This window comes from Arachis duranensis, chromosome 2, assembly GCF_000817695.3.
Source record: "Arachis duranensis cultivar V14167 chromosome 2, aradu.V14167.gnm2.J7QH, whole genome shotgun sequence".
Taxonomy (NCBI): Eukaryota; Viridiplantae; Streptophyta; class Magnoliopsida; order Fabales; family Fabaceae; genus Arachis; species Arachis duranensis.
Genome location: NC_029773.3, coordinates 60,866,904 through 60,888,615, shown reverse-complemented (window position 1 = coordinate 60,888,615; position 21,712 = coordinate 60,866,904). Strand labels below are relative to the sequence as shown.

General features: G+C 36.1%; 2 protein-coding genes across 5 annotated transcripts in view; both read right to left on the bottom strand.

Annotated features, from left to right (window-relative positions):
• LOC107474492 (pentatricopeptide repeat-containing protein At1g80270, mitochondrial) overlaps positions 1–15,909 on the bottom strand; it is a 50,127-nt gene extending 34,218 nt beyond the window's left edge. The window contains exon 1 of the mRNA XM_052257540.1: positions 15,772–15,909. The gene's annotated coding sequence lies outside the window, so the exon portion shown is untranslated. The remainder of the gene's footprint in view (positions 1–15,771) is intronic.
• On the bottom strand, positions 6,965–15,919 carry LOC107474494 (pentatricopeptide repeat-containing protein At1g80270, mitochondrial). Of its 4 annotated transcripts, XM_052257537.1 has the most exons (5): positions 15,772–15,919; positions 15,416–15,507; positions 14,035–14,572; positions 12,544–13,323; positions 6,965–7,720 (listed from the first exon to the last, which is right to left on the bottom strand). In XM_052257537.1, the coding sequence occupies exons 2-5, from the start codon at positions 15,454–15,456 to the stop codon at positions 7,259–7,261; spliced, it is 1,821 nt and encodes a 606-aa protein (XP_052113497.1). In that variant the 5' UTR covers positions 15,457–15,507; positions 15,772–15,919; the 3' UTR covers positions 6,965–7,258. The 4 variants fall into 4 exon arrangements, with proteins under 4 accessions (XP_052113497.1, XP_052113498.1, XP_052113499.1 ...); XM_052257538.1 differs by lacking the exon at positions 12,544–13,323 and having other exon boundaries at positions 6,965–8,500; XM_052257539.1 differs by lacking the exons at positions 12,544–13,323; positions 14,035–14,572 and adding an exon at positions 9,212–9,749 and having other exon boundaries at positions 6,965–8,500.
• Between the last annotated feature and the right edge of the window lie 5,793 nt (positions 15,920–21,712).

Sequence of the window (21,712 nt, the reverse complement as noted above, 5' to 3'; positions counted from 1 at the left end):
TTCAATGTGGTAGTGGCCTATAAATTAAATTAGACATGAATGTAAGTAAACTTAATTTCTCAAAATATGTTTAAGCAATTAACAAATTTATATTTTTCCTGTGGTTGGGTTCCGACACCCAGAGATGCCTCAAATTCAGCGGCTGCAGCATCCAAGGCTGCCTTTGCCTCTGCATCCTCTAAGGTTTCCTCCCAGTATATCTCAACCAGTCTTTCATCATCCTCATCCTGTGCTACATTAGCAGGTGGTACATGTACAGTTGTTGCTGCAGAAGAGTTTATACCATGTGCTATAGCATCCGCAGCAGTAGCAGCTACTGCCCTGGCTTCCTTTTTAGCCTTGCAACTTCTAGAATTGTGCCCTTCCTGTATAATAATTGAGATTTTATAATAGTTCACAACATAAATATTCATAGACAAATATCCCTAACAATTGTTATGGTGAACAATATTTCACAAACCTTCAAACAGTATTTGCATTTTATTTGACCGTATTTTCTCTTTGTCCTGTAAGGGTCTGGGTTAACCTTGGGAGCATCCCTAGTGGTGTCTCTCTTCTTAGTAGGCCACCCGATAGGCCGTTTGTAATGTGGAGGCAAAATTGGTATAATGTCTAGCTGTTGCCAATACTCTTGACTAGGCACCAGCTGAACAAAAAATTGGTATGTTGCATTGTAAGCACTAATTGTCAGCCATGTGTGTGAAACATCTTTAGCCCTCCTATTTTGATGTGTCAATGCTGCACATGCATGCTTGTAGGGTATGACAGTGAGCTGCCATAGTCTACAAGAACAAGTATAGTTCCCGAGATCAACACTTACTTTCATAGGTAAGCATTGAACCTCAGATATTTCTAGCATCATCCGCTGTCCAGAATGGCCTCCAACTACTGCTTTCTTTCTTATTTTTCTCCAATCTACTCTGTTGTACCGAACAAAGCTGTCCATTGTATCCCCTCAACTCCTTATTTCTAGCCAAAATTCTCATAACATAATACCTTATCTCTTCTAGGAGGGTAATGATTGGCTTTCCCCTAAACTTCTTACACTTAGAGTTAAAAATTTCACTATTGTTATTGGTGATATTATCCACATTTGGCCATTCACTAAAGTGGGATCTTGACCGTTGTTTTAGTAGAATGTGGCTCAGATACTCCCAAGCATGTGGGTTTAGTTTTTGATTGTTGTCATGGCTGTTGCAAAGTCTTGGGGGGTGATGCTCCTTGCACACACCCAAACTGCACCCTTGAGGTCTGTGCTTTTTCACTGTTTCGTGAAGTTGTGCCATATATGCATAGCATAATACCTGTGTTATGCCCTCGGCATAATATCTTCTAGAGCTGGAATAAGACCCTGGAAAAATGTATAAACACTTTGTAACTTCAGATGACATCTTTATATGCAAGAAAATGTATAAACACTTTAAATTTTGCACCTTTTGTTGATCTGACATAAATGTCCAATAGTTATTCCTCTGATCACCCAAATCTTCTTGCAAAAGTTGAAGGAACCATTTCCAGGTTGGTTTCTGAATCCACAATAGCATATGCGATGGGGGCAAATGTGATTATTCGCATCTTGACTAACAGCCGTCAATAATTTTCCACCATAGTATCCTCTCAAGAAGGTCCCATCCAAGTTAATAAACGGTCTGCATCTAGCAAGGAGGCCCTTTCTACACGCATCTAGGCAAATATATATTCTTCTGAACAAGACAGTTGAATTTGGAATTGGTGTGGTGCATATATTCACAGTGGATCCTGGGTTGGTATTCAAAATTTCCATGGCATATTCTCGGAGTCTTACATATTGTGCTCTCTCACTACCTTCAATTCTTTTTTTGCATTTGCCATTGATCTATAAATTTTTCTTTCATTCAACAAAACATCATACTCTTTCTTAAAGTAATCCTCAGCCTCTCGAACAGTCATCATTGGCTGCACCCTAATTTGCTGCTCTAACTCATCTACAACACACTTTCCATTAGCAGACCGATTATGCACAACCCTGCAACAAGTATGCTCGTTCACAAATGTTTTCACCTGATAGCTCAGGGGATAATTCCTCTTAACACAGTATATCTGCCAAGGACAGTTCTCATTCCAACACAACACCTTCACTCTTGTACTATCTACCCTTGAAAAAAATACTCCTCCCTAAGTTGATATTAAACTTTCTCACAGCCCTCTTAAATTGCTCTAAATATTCAAACTCCATACCTACTTCAAGCCTAACTTGTCCAACCGGTGCATCAGCATTACCTATGTAATAGGGAAAATTGAAGCATATGATTATCAAAGGTATAATAAATAACATGCTGCACAAAATAGTTGTAGTGGATAATAACTGATGTGCAATATAACAAGGATCACAACTTCCTTTGAATTTTGTCTTAAATAATCATATATGAACAACACTCATTAGTTAATATTCATCATACAATAATTTGCACACAACTGCTCAATTCATAAAAAAATTAAATTATTATTCTAACTTCTAACTTACTAATAATCAAAGGAACACTGAAAAATATTAGTAAATACCTTGTGGGAAGACCTCTGGTTGTTCCTCATCCGAATCTGCACAACTTTGAAGCTCCTTAAACTCATAACAATGTAATCCTGGTTCAAGGTCTGAATATTCTTCAGCTTCATCAACTGGTACAAAAATACCTGGAGCCTTTTTAGGATTTGGGTTCTGTTTGAAAGTTTGTCCAATAGGTTCAGGTCTACTAGTGCTCCTTCTGTTCTGCTTCTTGGTCGCTTCTCTTACTTCATTTTGAGATAAACCTTGATTGTGTTCAGCATTTTGACTTGATGATGGTAGTGGTTGGGACTGAATAATGGAATCAGAATCCTGTACATGATAGGGTTCAGATTGCGGTTCATTACAAGCTTGGGATATATATTGTATTAGTATCTTCAGTGTTGTTGTTGGAATAGCATGAAAAGGTTGAGAACTAGAATTGTATTGTGAATTTAAGGTATTTGTGGCTCTTGTTGCTGTATGGGATTACTAGATTGTCTATTGGTTGTGGTGGGTTGGCTAAGAAAATTTCTGCCTTGTGATAATGATGTCCTTGCTTGTGTATTAGGTTTAGTGTTGGGTTGCATATTGGGATATTGATTGAGTTGGCTATTGGGTCTGGTACCTGATTGTGTGGTGGGCTAGGCTTTGGAATGATCAATTGTGTTGGCCATATTCGTAACCTTCTTTTTTCTAGGAGTTGGAGTCTTTTTTGCACAACTCCTTTTTCTCCTTTTTGAAGGAGATGCAACATTACCACCACCCTCTTCAACAACTTCTGGCAAGCTTATTGGGTGCTCAGTATATACACAAATCCTACTATCATTCCTTAATGCAGCTTCATACATCTCTATTATGTCTTTATCACTCCTCAACAACTTTAAACCACCATTAAGCTCCATTCCAGGCACTAACCAATAGCATTCATTGATCATGGTGTATCCTATATCTCTAAAGAGGTTATTGATAAAAAAAACCCATTAAGAGTATCAACATTGACCCTTCAAATTTCAGATTTCTCTCCACCTATATACATAGTTTTTCCATCTATTGTTCTCTCAAATTTTCCTCTGTGATATATCTCCAAAGTAATATGTAATGTAGCCATCTACGCAAAAGAATAAAAAATCCACTATTAGTGGCAATCTCACAAACTCCAAGTTACTCAAACCCTAACCATCATGGTACCTAACTTCACTATCAATTTGGTTTCAAGAACAATAATTACCACAATATTCAAACCATAAAAAATTATAAAGCTTAAATAGAGGAACAAGAATATAATAAAGTTACCACAAAACCAAACCCTATCAGAAATAACAATAATAGAACTAATTTTTCTATATTGAACGAACAACTCTTATAACTTGGAGGTTACAATCATCGAATGACTTAGTTCATAAAAGTATTACCTCATAGAGCCTTCAAGTGTGACAGAGTTTGCCTCTAAACACGGTCCGTTGAAGAAGCAGCAACCTCCTTCTCCAATGTCGTCGCAGGAATGGAATCAGAGCATAATGGGATTACGCAAGAGAAGAAGATGAAAAACTATCATGTTAGGGCATGATTGATTTCGCGCTCAAAAGGGAGGGGTAACACCTCTTTCTGTTCTTCTAATTTCAATACTTGAAGGAGTAACGTTTTTTTTTATAAACTAAATAAATACAATTTTAACCAAAAAAATTAATCCGCATAAGGCATCCTTTTGCCATGTTGTAGTGTATGTGGACACATTGTCTCATGTAACAACATTCTATTAACGTTTAGTCACATTTGACAAATGGAGCAAATCAACTGTAGATATCTGAGGAGTTTTGATCTTCCATGGTTACTTTTGTCAGCAAATCAATCTTTCATAGTTACTTTTAGTGGTTTAGTCTATAAAATTTAAAACATTTCATTAGCCACACTCCGAATAGATTATGTAATTGACTTTGTAATTAACATATATTTTAAAATATATTTAGAAATAATTATATTATTAATTATTAACAAAAAATTTATCTAAAATCTTTTCCACAATTAAAAAGTCATCAAAAATATTTTAAAAAAATTTACTTTTACTTTTAAATAATAAAATATTAAAATATTATTACAATCTATTTTTTATAATTTTTATATATATATTAATGCTCATATATCACGAAATCTACAATGGCATAAATTCTATAAACGATTTAATTTTTGTCAAGGGTTTGGAATGTCTTTCCCTGCCTTGCCTAAGAGTTCAGCGTGTTTCATAATGAAGGAGGAAAGAAATGGCTAAAACCGTTAAATTTGGGTGAGTTGGGTGGGATCTTGGTTCAGTTTAAATTCGGTTCAATCGATTTGGTCTATTTGACCTAATTTTAAGTCAAAACTACTAAAATTAGTGTCAAAATTTATATTTTAATTATTTCTACCCTTCTAACTTATCAAATTTAATTTTCTAATTTTTTAAATAAAAATTAATTTATTGGTTAACTACTTATTAGTTATCTAAAGTTTACAAGAAGACCACGTCAAAGTGAGATCTGCCTTCTACCCTTCTAACTTATCAAAATTAATTTCCTAATTTCTTTAAATAAAAATTAATTTATTGATTAACTACTTATTAATTATCCAGAGTTTACAAGAAGATCACGCCGGAGTGAGAACTGCCTCCATATTTCTTTCTTCTATTTCTTCTTCTTCTTTCCTCCCCGGTTCTTTCTCCCTCTCGTCCATTTTTTCCTTTTTTTTCTTTTTTTATTTTATAATATTTTTTAGTTAGAGGTAATTAGGTAATAAAATTTAAAATTTTGGTAAAAATAACCATTTTAAAACTAAGTTAAATCTTAGGGACAATTTTGTATGAAAAAAAAGTTGAAAACGAAAAAAAAATTCGATACCTTAAAAACTAAAATCGTACTTAATCCTAAAATATATTATCTAAAATATTTTTCACAATTAAAAAGTGATCAAAAATATTTTTTAAAAATTTATTTTTACTTTTAAATAATAAAATGCTAAAATATTAGTACAATCTATTTTTTTAATATTTTTTACATATATGTAATGCCCATATATCACAAAATCTACAATGACATAAATTTTATGAAACGCGGACACTTTGTTGAGTTGTCGTATCCAAGCGATACTCGTCTGACACACATATCTGCTTTGTCCAACCGTGTTTTAATAAAAAATAAAAAAATTTTCTTCGGACACATTTAGATACACCTAAATACTATCACGTATCAATGCGTCCAATCTTATTATTAATATATATCGCCTACATATCCGTGTCGTTGCATCGTAGCATAAATTTATGGTGTTTTCGTATATATTCGCTCCCATATCCGTGTATACAAATTAGAAATGAGTTAATAGTCGAAATCGTCCCTAAAAGATACCTTCATCTCCATTTTCATTCCCGAAAAATAAAATTAATCAAATTTATCCCCGAAAAATGTTCAACCTAGTCACGTTCGTCCTTCCGTCATCTCCTTTGCTGAGTTGGCAAACGTTTGCTCACATGTGTCGTTAACTGCCAGCGTGGCATACAATCAAAATGACGCAGTTTTGATACAATGCTCTCCTACAGTTAAAACGTCGTCGTTTAGTCTCCAGCTTCTGGGCCACGCCCGCCATATCTGAGTTGTGAACCTTGTAACCAAGAGCAACGAGGAGCTCGTCCATGCCGCCGCCGCCGGAGCTTGGGTCGTGGTCTTCCTCCCACATCTTGGCCTTCCCACTCCACATTGACGAGCATTCGCCTTTGGCCACACTGTTGCTGCTACTACCTTGCTGAGTTGCGAACCTTGTAACCAAGAGCAGCGAGGAGCTCGTCCATGCCGCCGCCACCAGAGCTTGGGTCGTGGTCTTCTTCCCACATCTTGGCCTTCCCGCTTGACATTGACGAGCATTCACCTTTGGCTACGCTGCTGCTGCTGCTACCTTGTTGGCCATAGCTAGAGCCAGCTTCACTGTGATCCCTCTTGATTTCTTTGATTGCAACAAGAGAAAGGGAGAACCCAAAAACGATGGGAATGGAGATAAGATTAGAATTGGGATTCTAATCGGGTCACACAGTAGTGGGAGAATGGAGGGAAGGGGAAAGGAGAAGGAGGTTATGAGGTTTGAAAATTGGTATGAGCCGTTGGAGAAGAAAAAAGAATGGGTTGAAAATTGAAAAGGGGATTAGGATTTATCTATTCAAAGACTAATTTGACTTAATATAAAAGACTTATCTTGTCAGCAACAAAGTACAACTTGTCGTCTATCACACTGGCAGTTAACGACACACGTCAGCAAACGTTTGCCAACTCAGCGAAGGAAATGACGGAAGGACGAACGTGATCATATTAAGTATCTTTCGGAAACGAATTTGATTAATTTTATCTTTTGAGGACGAAAATGAAGATCGAGGTATCTTTCAAAGACGATTTTGACTATCAATTCAATTAGAAAAAGAATAAATTTGATAAACCAGCATCAGATATAACTTTTGAGAAATAGAAAATCCCAACATAGTCTCCACCCCTCAAATATCCTTCAACAGCTTACAAATTAGTTCCAGAAAACAAATTGACTCAGTATTTTTAATAAGGACCATCTCAAGAACTCCATTTGCATTTGGACTAATGCATATGATAAGATTTTAGCCGACCTTAAATTTGCAAATTCACTTAAACTCTAGGATCCTGAACCTATATAACTAAATAATTAGTTTCATGTTGAAGTACAAAAGCAACCCTCTCATGGCTATTGTCATTAATCAAGCAATGCCAAAACTGCAGTTTTCTCAAATGGGTTCATTTGAACTAATTGCTTAGACATAGCTTTGTTTGGAAATATGTTATCGGCTTTCATCCGCTCACTGATTCCATATGCTGGCTGCTTGGCATTTATGTACGCTTGGATTAGAACTTGATACTGAGTGAATCGAGAAATGTAGCCAGCTTTCCTCATTTGGTAGAAAATCTTTTCTGCATTATGAATGTCGCCGCTCTTCGCATACTCTTCCATAATAGCCATGAAAGTATCAAACAATGGCTTGTTTCGGTTCTGCTGGATTGCGGTCTGCAAGAGAGTGTTTGCCTTTTCTACTTCCCCAGCTTGGACATGAAGTTTGACAAGAGCATTGTATGTCAATAGGTTAACTTTGCAGCCGCTATCTAACATTCGCTTAACAAGATCCTTACCCTTCAATAGCATATTATGATTAAGATAAACCTTCAGGAGCACATTATAGTTACCAGAAGAGAGTTTCCATTTCTTCGACATAAACTCAAAAATTTCCTCTGCTTTATCAATTTTGTTTAATGCTCCCCATGCTTCAACTGCACTCATGCAGTCCTCAATTCGAGGGCTAGATTCACAGACCTTCCAAATTCTCTCTACTTCGTCAGCCTTTCCCAACTTTGCATAAAGGCAGAGCAAAGTAGGGCAAACCCATTGTTTCTTTTTCACGTTTTCACCTTCCATCTCCTTCAATATAGCTTCGGCTCTTTCATTAAGCCCAGCAGAGATGTAATGTCTAGCCAAGGCTGCTTGTGTTTGCAAGTCTGGTTCAATGCCTTCTGTCTTCATTGTCTCCACAATTTCCTCCATCCCAGCAATATCATTGGACCCTTTTGTGTCTATCAAAATTTTATAGGTAAGCGTAGAAGGTTTGACATTCTCATTTTCCATCAACAATAACACATCTGCTATCTTCTTCTTGTCAACCCTCTTATACAAAAGAAGCATTTGGTTACAAGCAAATGTTGTACGAGGTAGATCCAAGTCCTTCATTCTATTGAATGTTGCCTCAGCCTTATTCAACTTGTTCTGACTAACATAATTAGCAAGTAAAGTTCGGTATAACAACTCCCTTCTGAAAGACTTTGGAACACTGTCAATAAATTTCTCTGCCATTGGCAGACCACGTAATTTAGCAATCAAATCAAGTCGAGAAGCATAATCCTGCTCTAAGAATTCAAGCTTCTTGTTTAACTCAAGCCACTCGAAGAGCTACAATACCAACAAAAAAAGTACAACAGATTCACAATTAAAATAAGATAATATCATAAGCGAGAAGCTCAAACAAGGCAAAACATGTCAATCAGCAAAAAAGGAAATATATAGTCCTCTTTTCTTTACATGGAAAATATATAGTCCTTAAACACAAAAAAATGCATATATATTTTTTTTCTTTTGAGGTGATAAAGATTTCATAGAATAATGAAAATTTCATAAAGACAATTATTAAAATCAATGAGGAAAAAGATATCCAAAAATATGCCCCAACAAATTATACCAGTGACTATGGTAAAAAGACAAAAGAAGAGCAACAATATAATCCCTCTTATAGAGAAGCCATAAAGGCTGAAAGAGCACTAGATGACCATTAAGGTGAGTCCAAAATTCAATGTCCAGGTTGTTCAAACTTAATCTAGCAAACTAAATTAAATTTACAATATAAGTAATTGGATATTGGCCCCGAGTATCAATCCACTGCAGGAATAGGAAACATTTTCAAGCAGGAAACTGCTAAACGGGAGAGATGCTGAGAGAGAGATTTCCGCTATTAATTATATCACAAACAGGCTGGAAAAATTCAAATATCAAACATCCATAAAAGTAAAGCAATGTCTAATACTCTACTTAATCAGCATGAGTTCACAAATAAAATGAATCGGATTAATTGTAAGAGTAGAATACTATGAACTTTGATCAATTTACCTGCAAAGCCCTCCCATACATTTTACGCCTCCGGAGATTAACCAAGGCCAGTGAGATTTCTTGTCTACTAATGTCTTTCCCTTCTTCAATCCACTTATCCAAAGCCGAACGAACAGACAATCCTGAAGCTTTAATAATCGCCGTGAATATTTTTGACAGACGCTTACTACGTGGTGATTTTTTTGGATCAATCTCAATGTCAGATAACTCCATCTCATCGTGTGATTTCTTAAAATCCTCATCATCATCGCCGAAGTCAGTCTCAACTTCATCATTAATCCCTTGTGTCTGCAGCTCATACGACAGCGCTTCATCCAAATCATCGTCATTGTTCGTACTATTTGCATCAGCTTGTGACGAAAGTTCACGTCTGCTCATAGTAAATTTGGGGGAAGAATGACCTGCATGATAACATGTCATTGTTGACAGAACTTTGCTTCGTGTTATTTGAAAAGATCCACTGATACCAGCCCCATCTTCCACAGCAGCTGGCATTAGCTTGATAGCAGTAGATGCTCCTAGACTAAATCCTTGGCTCCTGCAAACAGTGCACATTAAAAAGTGACTGCAAACTCTTATAGGGACTAGAGCATGACCAAAGGCAAAATGTGAAGCTAAAATAAACCAACACAACCTTTCTATATAATAAATGATAATTCAATGTTTTGTTGCTGGTTCAAGCAACAGAATCATGCACCATGTTATGTAGGAAACCAAGTCTTCATGTTATAGACAATCTACAAATATATAAACTCATCCCCTAAATACTAGCCTAATGGAAACTACAACCCCCAATATATGAATAAAATTGCGCACATTGCAACCCGGTTTAACATTAATTCTTTCTTGCACCCCCTTAGTTTACATTAAAATTATACTTATTTTGTTGTATGCATGTTGATATTTTCAGTATTACCTGAATATTCTGGAGAATAGTTCCTGACAGTTTAGATGGGGAAGAGTATGATTCAGAAGACAATTTAGATGATATCTTCTCTGTCAGAATTGACAGATCCATGCAGTTTTATCTCAATAAGGTTTCGGAAGAAGACAATGAAATTTTAGAAGACTAACAAAGAGAAGATGATATACATGTTAAGAAAAGATGCTTTAATCTGAACAAAAAACCATGGTATGGAGATAAAATATCATATCATGTAAAACGTGAAGCCAATAGATTATTGACAGAGTATTTTTCGTCAGGTCAATACGATGTTGAAGAGAAATTTTGATCTTTTATTATAAGAGTTACGTTGATTCCCTTAATTTAATGATTTGGGTTGCAATTTTACATGTTTATCTACTTTTAGAGTTTCTTGATTTAGATTTAGTAAGACATAACTTTAAAGAGAAGTAACTTTAATTTATACTCGTTAGAACTTTATTTTAACTTTATAAATTCAGACTATAACTTTATTTTCTTCTTTTACATTTATGTTTGAATGCAAATTTAGATGACAATAAAGTAAACGAGAAAATCTTATTGGTAAATTTGTTCACATGAATTAACATATATAACTTATTTAACTTATGAACTTTTTTACGTAAACGAATCTAGAAAAAGTGTTACGAGTTTAAGTAACAATGATTTAAATATATGTAGTTTAAAATAGTAGTATTAACTTAATTAGATTATACCCAGATGGTTATTACTAAAGAAAACATTAAAATATGTGGTTATACGCATTTTGCGGCGCCCCACTCTTAACTGCCGCGATATGCGCCACAATTATTCATTTTGCGGCGATTTTATAAAACGCCGCAAAATTTTCGCCGCTATCTACCGGAATTGTTGTAGTGACATGACACATAACTAGGGGTGAACGCGGATCGGATTGGATCGGATATGGCCAAAATTTCGATCCGATCCGCACTAAAATTATCGGATCGGATCGGATATAGGATATATCTGCAAAACACAAAAATATTTTTAAAAGCTTACTTTTATTAAAAAAAATCAATAAAAATTCATTTTTCTGTTCTTTTAAATATGTTTACTCTTAAAATAATATTAAACGTACTTTTCTTAAATAATAAATTAAAATAATACAACATATATGATAATTATTAGTTAAAATAAAACATAAAAATAATATTTACTTTTTTATTTCTTTATTTTTGCGGATACGCGGATATGCGAATATCAACACAAAATCCGCAATCCAATCCGATTAGTGTGGGGATCTGATCCGATCCGATCCGATAGCCTTACGAATCGGATTCATATCCGCAATTTTCAGATCGGATTCAGATAAAAACCGCGGATATGCAGATCGGATCCGATCCATGAACACCCCTAGGTTCATGGACTTAGGGACTGATTTGAATTGATCTAATGAATTTATCTTATCAGCAATAAGAGGGTACACTAAGCGAGTGTCACATTGGCCATTAACAGGCCATGTTAGCGAGCGTTGGCCACCTCAGCGCAGGAGATGACGGAAGGACTAACGTGACTAGGTTGGTTATTTTTCGTAGACGAATTTGATTAATTTTATCTTTTGAGGACGAAAATGAAGATCGAGGTATCTTTCAAAGACGATTTTGACTATTAATTCAATTAGAAAAAGAATAAATTTGATAAACCAGCATCAGATATAACTTTTGAGAAATAGAAAATCCCAACATAGTCTCCACCCCTCAAATATCCTTCAACAGCTTACAAATTAGTTCCAGAAAACAAATTGACTCAGTATTTTTAATAAGGACCATCTCAAGAACTCCATTTGCATTTGGACTAATGCATATGATAAGATTTTAGCCGACCTTAAATTTGCAAATTCACTTAAACTCTAGGATCCTGAACCTATATAACTAAATAATTAGTTTCATGTTGAAGTACAAAAGCAACCCTCTCATGGCTATTGTCATTAATCAAGCAATGCCAAAACTGCAGTTTTCTCAAATGGGTTCATTTGAACTAATTGCTTAGACATAGCTTTGTTTGGAAATATGTTATCGGCTTTCATCCGCTCACTGATTCCATATGCTGGCTGCTTGGCATTTATGTACGCTTGGATTAGAACTTGATACTGAGTGAATCGAGAAATGTAGCCAGCTTTCCTCATTTGGTAGAAAATCTTTTCTGCATTATGAATGTCGCCGCTCTTCGCATACTCTTCCATAATAGCCATGAAAGTATCAAACAATGGCTTGTTTCGGTTCTGCTGGATTGCGGTCTGCAAGAGAGTGTTTGCCTTTTCTACTTCCCCAGCTTGGACATGAAGTTTGACAAGAGCATTGTATGTCAATAGGTTAACTTTGCAGCCGCTATCTAACATTCGCTTAACAAGATCTTTACCCTTCAATAGCATATTATGATTAAGATAAACCTTCAGGAGTACATTATAGTTACCAGAAGAGAGTTTCCATTTCTTCGACATAAACTCAAAAATTTCCTCTGCTTTATCAATTTTGTTTAATGCTCCCCATGCTTCAACTGCACTCATGCAGTCCTCAATTCGAGGGCTAGATTCACAGACCTTCCAAATTCTCTCTACTTCGTCAGCCTTTCCCAACTTTGCATAAAGGCAGAGCAAAGTAGGGCAAACCCATTGTTTCTTTTTCACGTTTTCACCTTCCATCTCCTTCAATATAGCTTCGGCTCTTTCATTAAGCCCAGCAGAGATGTAATGTCTAGCCAAGGCTGCTTGTGTTTGCAAGTCTGGTTCAATGCCTTCTGTCTTCATTGTCTCCACAATTTCCTCCATCCCAGCAATATCATTGGACCCTTTTGTGTCTATCAAAATTTTATAGGTAAGCGTAGAAGGTTTGACATTCTCATTTTCCATCAACAATAACACATCTGCTATCTTCTTCTTGTCAACCCTCTTATACAAAAGAAGCATTTGGTTACAAGCAAATGTTGTACGAGGTAGATCCAAGTCCTTCATTCTATTGAATGTTGCCTCAGCCTTATTCAACTTGTTCTGACTAACATAATTAGCAAGTAAAGTTCGGTATAACAACTCCCTTCTGAAAGACTTTGGAACACTGTCAATAAATTTCTCTGCCATTGGCAGACCACGTAATTTAGCAATCAAATCAAGTCGAGAAGCATAATCCTGCTCTAAGAATTCAAGCTTCTTGTTTAACTCTAGCCACTCGAAGAGCTACAATACCAACAAAAAAAGTACAACAGATTCACAATTAAAATAAGATAATATCATAAGCGAGAAGCTCAAACAAGGCAAAACATGTCAATCAGCAAAAAAGGAAATATATAGTCCTCTTTTCTTTACATGAAAAATATATAGTCCTTAAACACAAAAAAATGCATATATATTTTTTTTCTTTTGAGGTGATAAAGATTTCATAGAATAATGAAAATTTCATAAAGACAATTATTAAAATCAATGAGGAAAAAGATATCCAAAAATATGCCCCAACAAATTATACCAGTGACTATGGTAAAAAGACAAAAGAAGAGCAACAATATAATCCCTCTTATAGAGAAGCCATAAAGGCTGAAAGAGCACTAGATGACCATTAAGGTGAGTCCAAAATTCAATGTCCAGGTTGTTCAAACTTAATCTAGCAAACTAAATTAAATTTACAATATAAGTAATTGGATATTGGCCCCGAGTATCAATCCACTGCAGGAATAGGAAACATTTTCAAGCAGGAAACTGCTAAACGGGAGAGATGCTGAGAGAGAGATTTCCGCTATTAATTATATCACAAACAGGCTGGAAAAATTCAAATATCAAACATCCATAAAAGTAAAGCAATGTCTAATACTCTACTTAATCAGGATGAGTTCACAAATAAAATGAATCGGATTAATTGTAAGAGTAGAATACTATGAACTTTGATCAATTTACCTGCAAAGCCCTCCCATACATTTTACGCCTCCGGAGATTAACCAAGGCCAGTGAGATTTCTTGTCTACTAATGTCTTTCCCTTCTTCAATCCACTTATCCAAAGCCGAACGAACAGACAATCCTGGAGCTTTAATAATCGCCGTGAATATTTTTGACAGACGCTTACTACGTGGTGATTTTTTTGGATCAATCTCAATGTCAGATAACTCCATCTCATCGTGTGATTTCTTAAAATCCTCATCATCATCGCCGAAGTCAGTCTCAACTTCATCATTAATCCCTTGTGTCTGCAGCTCATACGACAGCGCTTCATCCAAATCATCGTCATTGTTCGTACTATTTGCATCAGCTTGTGACGAAAGTTCACGTCTGCTCATAGTAAATTTGGGGGAAGAATGACCTGCATGATAACATGTCATTGTTGACAGAACTTTGCTTCGTGTTATTTGAAAAGATCCACTGATACCAGCCCCATCTTCCACAGCAGCTGGCATTAGCTTGATAGCAGTAGATGCTCCTAGACTAAATCCTTGGCTCCTGCAAACAGTGCACATTAAAAAGTGACTGCAAACTCTTATAGGGACTAGAGCATGACCAAAGGCAAAATGTGAAGCTAAAATAAACCAACACAACCTTTCTATATAATAAATGATAATTCAATGTTTTGTTGCTGGTTCAAGCAACAGAATCATGCACCATGTTATGTAGGAAACCAAGTCTTCATGTTATAGACAATCTACAAATATATAAACTCATCCCCTAAATACTAGCCTAATGGAAACTACAACCCCCAATATATGAATAAAATTGCGCACATTGCAACCCGGTTTAACATTAATTCTTTCTTGCACCCCCTTAGTTTACATTAAAATTAAATTTTACTTCAACTTAAATAACATAAATTGTCAATATTATGTCACCCATTGTTTCTTCCTCCTACAGTCACATAACAAGCTGTCAAGTTCTCATCTCTACAGCTTGCTCAAAAAGAGGAAGAGGCAAATCAAAAACAAAATCCAAGTCCTACCCACCGGGTAGCATCGACAATAGTAGTCAAACATCTTCATAGTACTATATCATAGATTATTCATGTTCGAACCATACATTTCTAAATCTGTTAATATATGAAATTAGCATCAAAATAAACAAAGTTACAAGGTCTAGTTGCATGAAATGTATTACAGCACTAAACATGTAAACTTTTGCTACGAATTTAAGACGCACTCATTTTGCAATAAAAAGGAAAATTAAGAAACAAAACCTCGATTCAAAGATCAACATTTAGTTACGAAAAAAGATGGGGAAATACTTCAATTTTTCCATCGAGAGTAGAGAATAATGGAAAGGGCAACGAGGGAGAAGGTAAAGAGTGTTATTTACCTGAGACTAAGACGAATGGAAGCTCGACGAAGAGCCCACATGGTTGACGAGTGGAGATTGAGAAAGGTGCAAAGTTCTTGAAAGCTTAAACCCTAGCAAGTAGCAACAACTAGAAATGTAAAACCCTTCAAAATACTATTAAAAAAAAATAGTATAACTGATCATCTAACCCAATTAGCTGAACATATTCCCAGTTACGTCACAGAACCTATTGTCTAATCAGTAAAACTAATCATTAATTTATCTAATTAGCATCAACTTAACATAAACAAATCTAAACCTAAATTAAAACTGAAAAAACTAAGCATAAACAATTAATAAATAATAACTGAAAAAAATAAAAAATAAAAACTCACCTACAGAAGCAGAAGCAGAGTAAGCGACGGAGCAGCTTCGGAGCTTCAGCCTGAAGCGGAGGGGAAGCACGAGCACAACCTGCAGCGGAGCGGAGACAGACGACGCAATCAGAGGATGCAGAGACGGGCGAAGCACACAGCACGGAGGCGCCAAGACGGAGGAAGGAGAGCGGAGACTGTCGGCGCGGAGGAAGGAGAGGCGACCTCCGTTGGCTGCCGTTCTGTTGGAGGTGACCGGCGCGGTGAGTGAGGTAGGGAGGAGGGAAGTCCGTGCGTCATGAGTGAGTGATGAGTGAGTGAGGTTTTTTATGGTGTGGGGGCGCCGAGGTTTACGGGGGTAGGAAATTAGGGTTTTTCTTTTTTTTTTTTTTGCAAGGATGAATACCTCCACTTTAGTTTTTTGTATATCGAAAAAATGTTGGTGAAATATTCAATTATTAGATTTTATGGTTTTTTTAAAATTATGGGAGTAGGATAATACCAGGGTATCGAAGTTTTCGAAAAAAAAAATCGGACTTTAATATTTAATTTTATGGAATTGGTTAGTTCTTTTGTCAATAATCCCTCTTTAGAACATATTTATGTGATACATTAATAACTAATTAATTATTTTCCACATATGAACGTTTTTCCCATACAAGCAGTGTTGTCAGAATCGGACCGACCCGGCTAGTCGGACCGAAAAACCGGTGAACCGATGCTATAACCAGTCCGGGTGAGGCATCTAACCGGACAAGGAGTCGAATCGGAAAGACCCGTACTGAACCAGTCGGGTTTGATCAGAACCGGTGAACCGGCGGATTTTGTTTAACCCGGACCGGTTCGAATTTTTTTTTCTGTGCTGGAAATGACGTCGTTTCTTTATTAAAAAAAAAAACAAAAGCTTAAGCTGCTGCTAAAACGCGCCTGTAACCCCAGCCTCCATCCCCTATTTCCCACTTTCCCTTCCCATTCCCAAACGGTTTGAGAGACCACCATCACCATGCACCATGACTCCATGAAAGCTGAGAGCTGAGAGATAGAGAGGTGCACCACTCACTCAGCCACCTCGTCGCCCCGTTCAGCTTCAACCAGCGTGGCACTCACCTCACCACCGTATCCAGAGCAGTGCACCACTCACCACCGCCAAGAAGGCAGAAGCACGTCCACGGTCCATCGTCGCCTACTGCTCGTCGCTCTTCTCTGCTCTTCTGTGCTCTTCTCTGCTCGTCGTTCCGGTCGCCCTCTTCTCTGCTCGTTGTTCAATCCCTCAGGTCCAAGGTCCAGCCGTCCAGTCCAGGTAAGTATTTTTAATTTTTTAAATTTTTGAAGTTAATTTATTATTGTAGATTGATTATGTATGTTGGTTTCTGTTTGATTTCTGTTAGAATTTAGATTGTTGGCTGTTCACATATGTTTGATACTTTGATTTCTGTTTAATTTTTGTATGCGGGCAAATGAGAACATGAACAAGACCACATGTTTTTCTGTTTGATCTGTCTTGTTTCTTGATATATTTTTGTTTCTATTCAGTTTGTTCATTTGTTGATTACTTGATTATCCATTGTTGGTTGCTGTTGTATATTATTCTTAGTAGTTAGTGCCTTAGTGAATTGTTGTGTATTATTCTTGGAGATTAGTCATTTAGTCCTAGATCCTGGTTGATTAGGAATTTAGGATGGCTTCATCAAATACACCATCAGAAACACCAACTTCTCAGGAACAAGGATCAACTCCTGATCCAACAATTGGAACCCAAAAAAATAGTAACAGAGGAAAAACTGATCCTGCATGGGGTCATTGTAAACAAGTTTTGGATAAAGGAAACTGCTCTGGTATGTATTTATTGCGAGAAGCTTATTAGGGGTGGAGGAATTAACCGGGTTAAGCATCATTTGGCTGGAAAAGGCGGAGATATTGAGGCATGTCGAAAGGTGCCAGCTGTGGTGAGACACCAATTCAATCAAAACATTGAAGATCTTCGAACCAAGAAAAGGAAAACTCAAGAAGAATATGCAGAAAGTTATGGTGCTTGTGATGACGTTGAAAGGGAATTTGATGAGATTGAACATAATGAGATGCGACAATAACAAGCATCAAGAATTCCAGCACCTAGCTCCAGAAAGGGAGTTGGAAAACAACTCAAGGGATTACAATCCTTTTTCCCCCGGCAGCAACACCTAGAGCTCAACCAAGTATTAAAAGTGTTCTCTAAAGCAAAGAAATTGTGGAGAAGTGTGATATTGCTATTCCAAGAAGGATAATGGATGCCTCTGTGCCATTCAATGCGGTTAATTCAGCTTATTATCAACCGATGATCGATGCTATTGCAAACATGGGTGCAGGGTATAAAGGGCCAAATTATCAAAGAGTTTGTGGATATTTGTTGAGTAAATTGGTTGAAGATGTAAAGAAGATGATTGAAGGTTATCGTGTGATTTGGAAACAAACTGGGTTTACTATCATGGATGATGGATGGACTGATCATTGTAGGCGTACTTTAATTAATTTCTTGGTTTATTGCCCTAAAAGAACTGTTTTCCTAAAGTCAGTTGATGCTTCTCATATCTCAAAAATTGCTGAGGCTTTATTTAAGTTGCTTAGGGATGTTGTGTTATTTGTTGGTCCTGAGAATGTTGTACATGTAGTGATGGATAATGCTGCAAATTACGTTGCTGCTGGAAGGTTGTTGGAATCGGAGTTTCCTAGATTGTATTGGTCTCCTTGTGCAGCACATTGTATTAATCTGATGTTGCAGGATATTGGGAACTTTGTGGAAGTGACTGAAACTGTGTCACAAGCTTCAATAATTACGAAGTATATCTATAATCAATGCCATCCTTTGTACTTGATGAGACAGTTCACAGGCGGCCGAGAAATACTTCGTCCAGCTCCAACTCGATTCGCCACTAATTTCATTGCTTTGCAAAGTATTTTGGCTCAAAAGGATGCATTGAGAGCTATGGTGACATCTAGAGAATGGACAAGTTCAGCTTACTCTAAAGAAGCCAAAGCAAAAAAGTTTGTGGATCAAGTCTTAGATTCTAAATTTTGGAATCAATGCACTGATATTGTTAAGCTTACGGAGCCACTTGTTCATGTATTGCGTATTGTGGATAGTGAAGATAGAGCTGCAATGGGTTTCCTTTATCAAGCTATGTATAAGGCTAGGGAAGACATGGTGAAGAGGTTTTAAAAAAGAAATAGGGTTGTTGAACCTTATTTGAAGATTTAGATTCACGTTGGGATTTACAACTTAAAAGAAACCTTCATGCTGCTGGTTATTGGTTAAATCCAGCTTTTCGATTTAATTCGGGAGAATTTGAAAATCACAAAGAAACGATTTCTGGCTTGTTGGATGTCATTGAGAAATATGCTTATGATGATCCTGTATTGAGATCTAAACTGACAAGTGAGAAGAGGCTCTTTAAGAATGCTGAGAAAGATTTTGGAAGACCCTCTGCAATACGTGAACGAACCACTGTTATGCCAGGTGAAATTTCTTCATAAATTTGGTCTTTTACTATTGTGATGAATTTATTATGTGATATTTATGATTGTGATAAATTATTTATCTGTTTTTTATGTTAAGATCAATGGTGGGAATCTTATGGTGTGGAGCACCAAACCTGCAAAAGTTAGCAATTCGTGTTTTGAGTCAAACTTGCAGTTCTTCAGGTTGTGAGCGTAACTGGAGCATTTTCGAACACATTCACTCAAAGAAAAGGAATCGGTTAGAGCATCAAAAGCTTAATGATCTTGTTTATGTTCATTACAACTTAAGGTTACAACAAAGGTACTTTCTTGATTGTTTTAAGTTGAAACTTGAAAGCATTATTTTAAAATCTTAATCATCACATGAGTAACGAAATATATTGATAACATAGGAACTTCTGTGGAAAATGCAAATTAGAATGAAACCAATCAGGATGTAGCTCCAGATTTGTCAAATGAAGAAAGATATCCAGACTTTGAAGTTACTCCTTGGATATAATCCATGAATTGTTATTTTCATTGTGTTAAATTGAGTTGTTCATGTAATAGACTAATAGTACTAAATTTTATGTTTATTTTCTTATTACTACTTATTTTTAGGATTTGAGACTTAATGTTTATTATGATGTTATTGGAGATATGTTTTTTAACTGTTAATTTTTAAGTTTTTAGCTGTTTTATACGTTTTACTTATGTGGGACTGGGTTAACCGGTTCAACCAGTGACCCACCGGTTGAACCAGTGACCCAGTGACCCAGTAGCCTGACCGGTTCGATCACCAGTTCGGTCCTAACAACTATGCATACAAGTCCATACAAATCAATATATCCTAATTCACCTCACTCGTGCCTCTTCTAGCACGTATATTTCACGCGTCTCATAATTTAACAGATTTTTCAATCAACGCGCAAATATATAACTTTTTTTTGAAAGAATTTATGTGGTTTCGTGCCTTCTCTCTGCATTCTCTTTTGTCATTTTCGTGCATTTCTCTATGCATTCTCTTTCGTCATTTTCGTGCGTTTCTCTCTGCGTTCTCTTTCTTCGTTTTTCTCGATTTCCTTTGTTTTTTACGTTCGTTTTTTAAATCAAGCTCTGAAATTATTTTGAAGATAATGAATGATTCAAGTTTAGATTGTCAACTAAACTACAGCGAAGTGGATTTTTGTTTTGAGTCCAATGAAGTGCCTGTGGTGTGGTTCAATTCCAGTTAATGTTTTTGTTAGTAGTTTATGATTGTGGAGGTGAATAATATTGTGAACCTTGCTTGTGAAAATTGTTGTTCATTGTTGATTCTTTGAATTGAATGTAATGTAGTAGTTCTGATGAATCTCTGTTGCATTTTATATCAGACTTTGGTTATAAATCAGAAATATTTGGGTGTATTTTGGGAAAGTTTCGTTGTATCTACAGGTTCTGACTTTTTCAATTGAATGAGAGTGAATTGCATTATTGTTTTAGTTGAATTGTTTTAGTTTCTGTTTGATGATGGGTCATGAATCTGATTTTTGTTATTTTTTATGATGATTGTATAGTTGTAGTTGCATTCTATAGTTTATGCTAGCTTTAATATGGTGTATTGTGGACTATTTTGGGTGTGTTTTGTAGTTTTTTTGCGATTTTGATGAGTAGTTTGTTCCCAAGGTTGGGATGATTTTTAACACGCTTGAAGATGCTACAAAATTCTACAAGGATTATTCAAAAGCTGCATGTTTTTCTAAAAGAATTCGGAGCATAAATAAGAAGAAAAATGAAATTAAGAACTAATTGATTATATGTAGCAAAGAGGGGAAATGGAAATTGAAAATATCTCTGACCGAGAAGACAAACCTCTCAGCAGGATTAAATTATCCCGCAATAATTTATATACACGTATTGAAGGATATTGGTGTTTGAATCATTTTGAAGGTCATGTTGCATCAGTCACATCCCTGTTGTGCAAATCAAGCAGAGATGCTCAAATGGAACTAAGCATGTCCATGCGTCGTACAATAGAGAATAACGAGGAAGCCGGAAGCAGGCCAAGCAAAACATACCAATCATTTATCACAGCAGCGGGGGGTTACCATGAGTTAAATTTTATCGAAAAAGACGTGAAAAATTACATCACGAGAAAAGTGCGAAATGTTTCAAAATTAGAAGATGCAAAAGAATTCAGAAAATACTTATTAAAAATAAAAAAGAAGAATCAGAATTTCTTTTTCGAGCTTGAACTCGAGGTCGATCAGTTAATTAAGATTGCTTTTTGGGCGGATGCAAGGAGCAAGGCTGCCTGTGAGTATTTCGGAGATGTTATTTTATTCGATATGACCTACAAAATAAACAGGTAATATGTTGGTTTGGTTTATGTTGTTCAGGTAATGTTGTTTTTTAAATCCGTAGCAGACGTGTACATTGCATATTTTCGGGTATAGAGAGTTATTATTTTGGTGTATTTAACGATTTTGTTTTTGTTTTGTCGTATTCA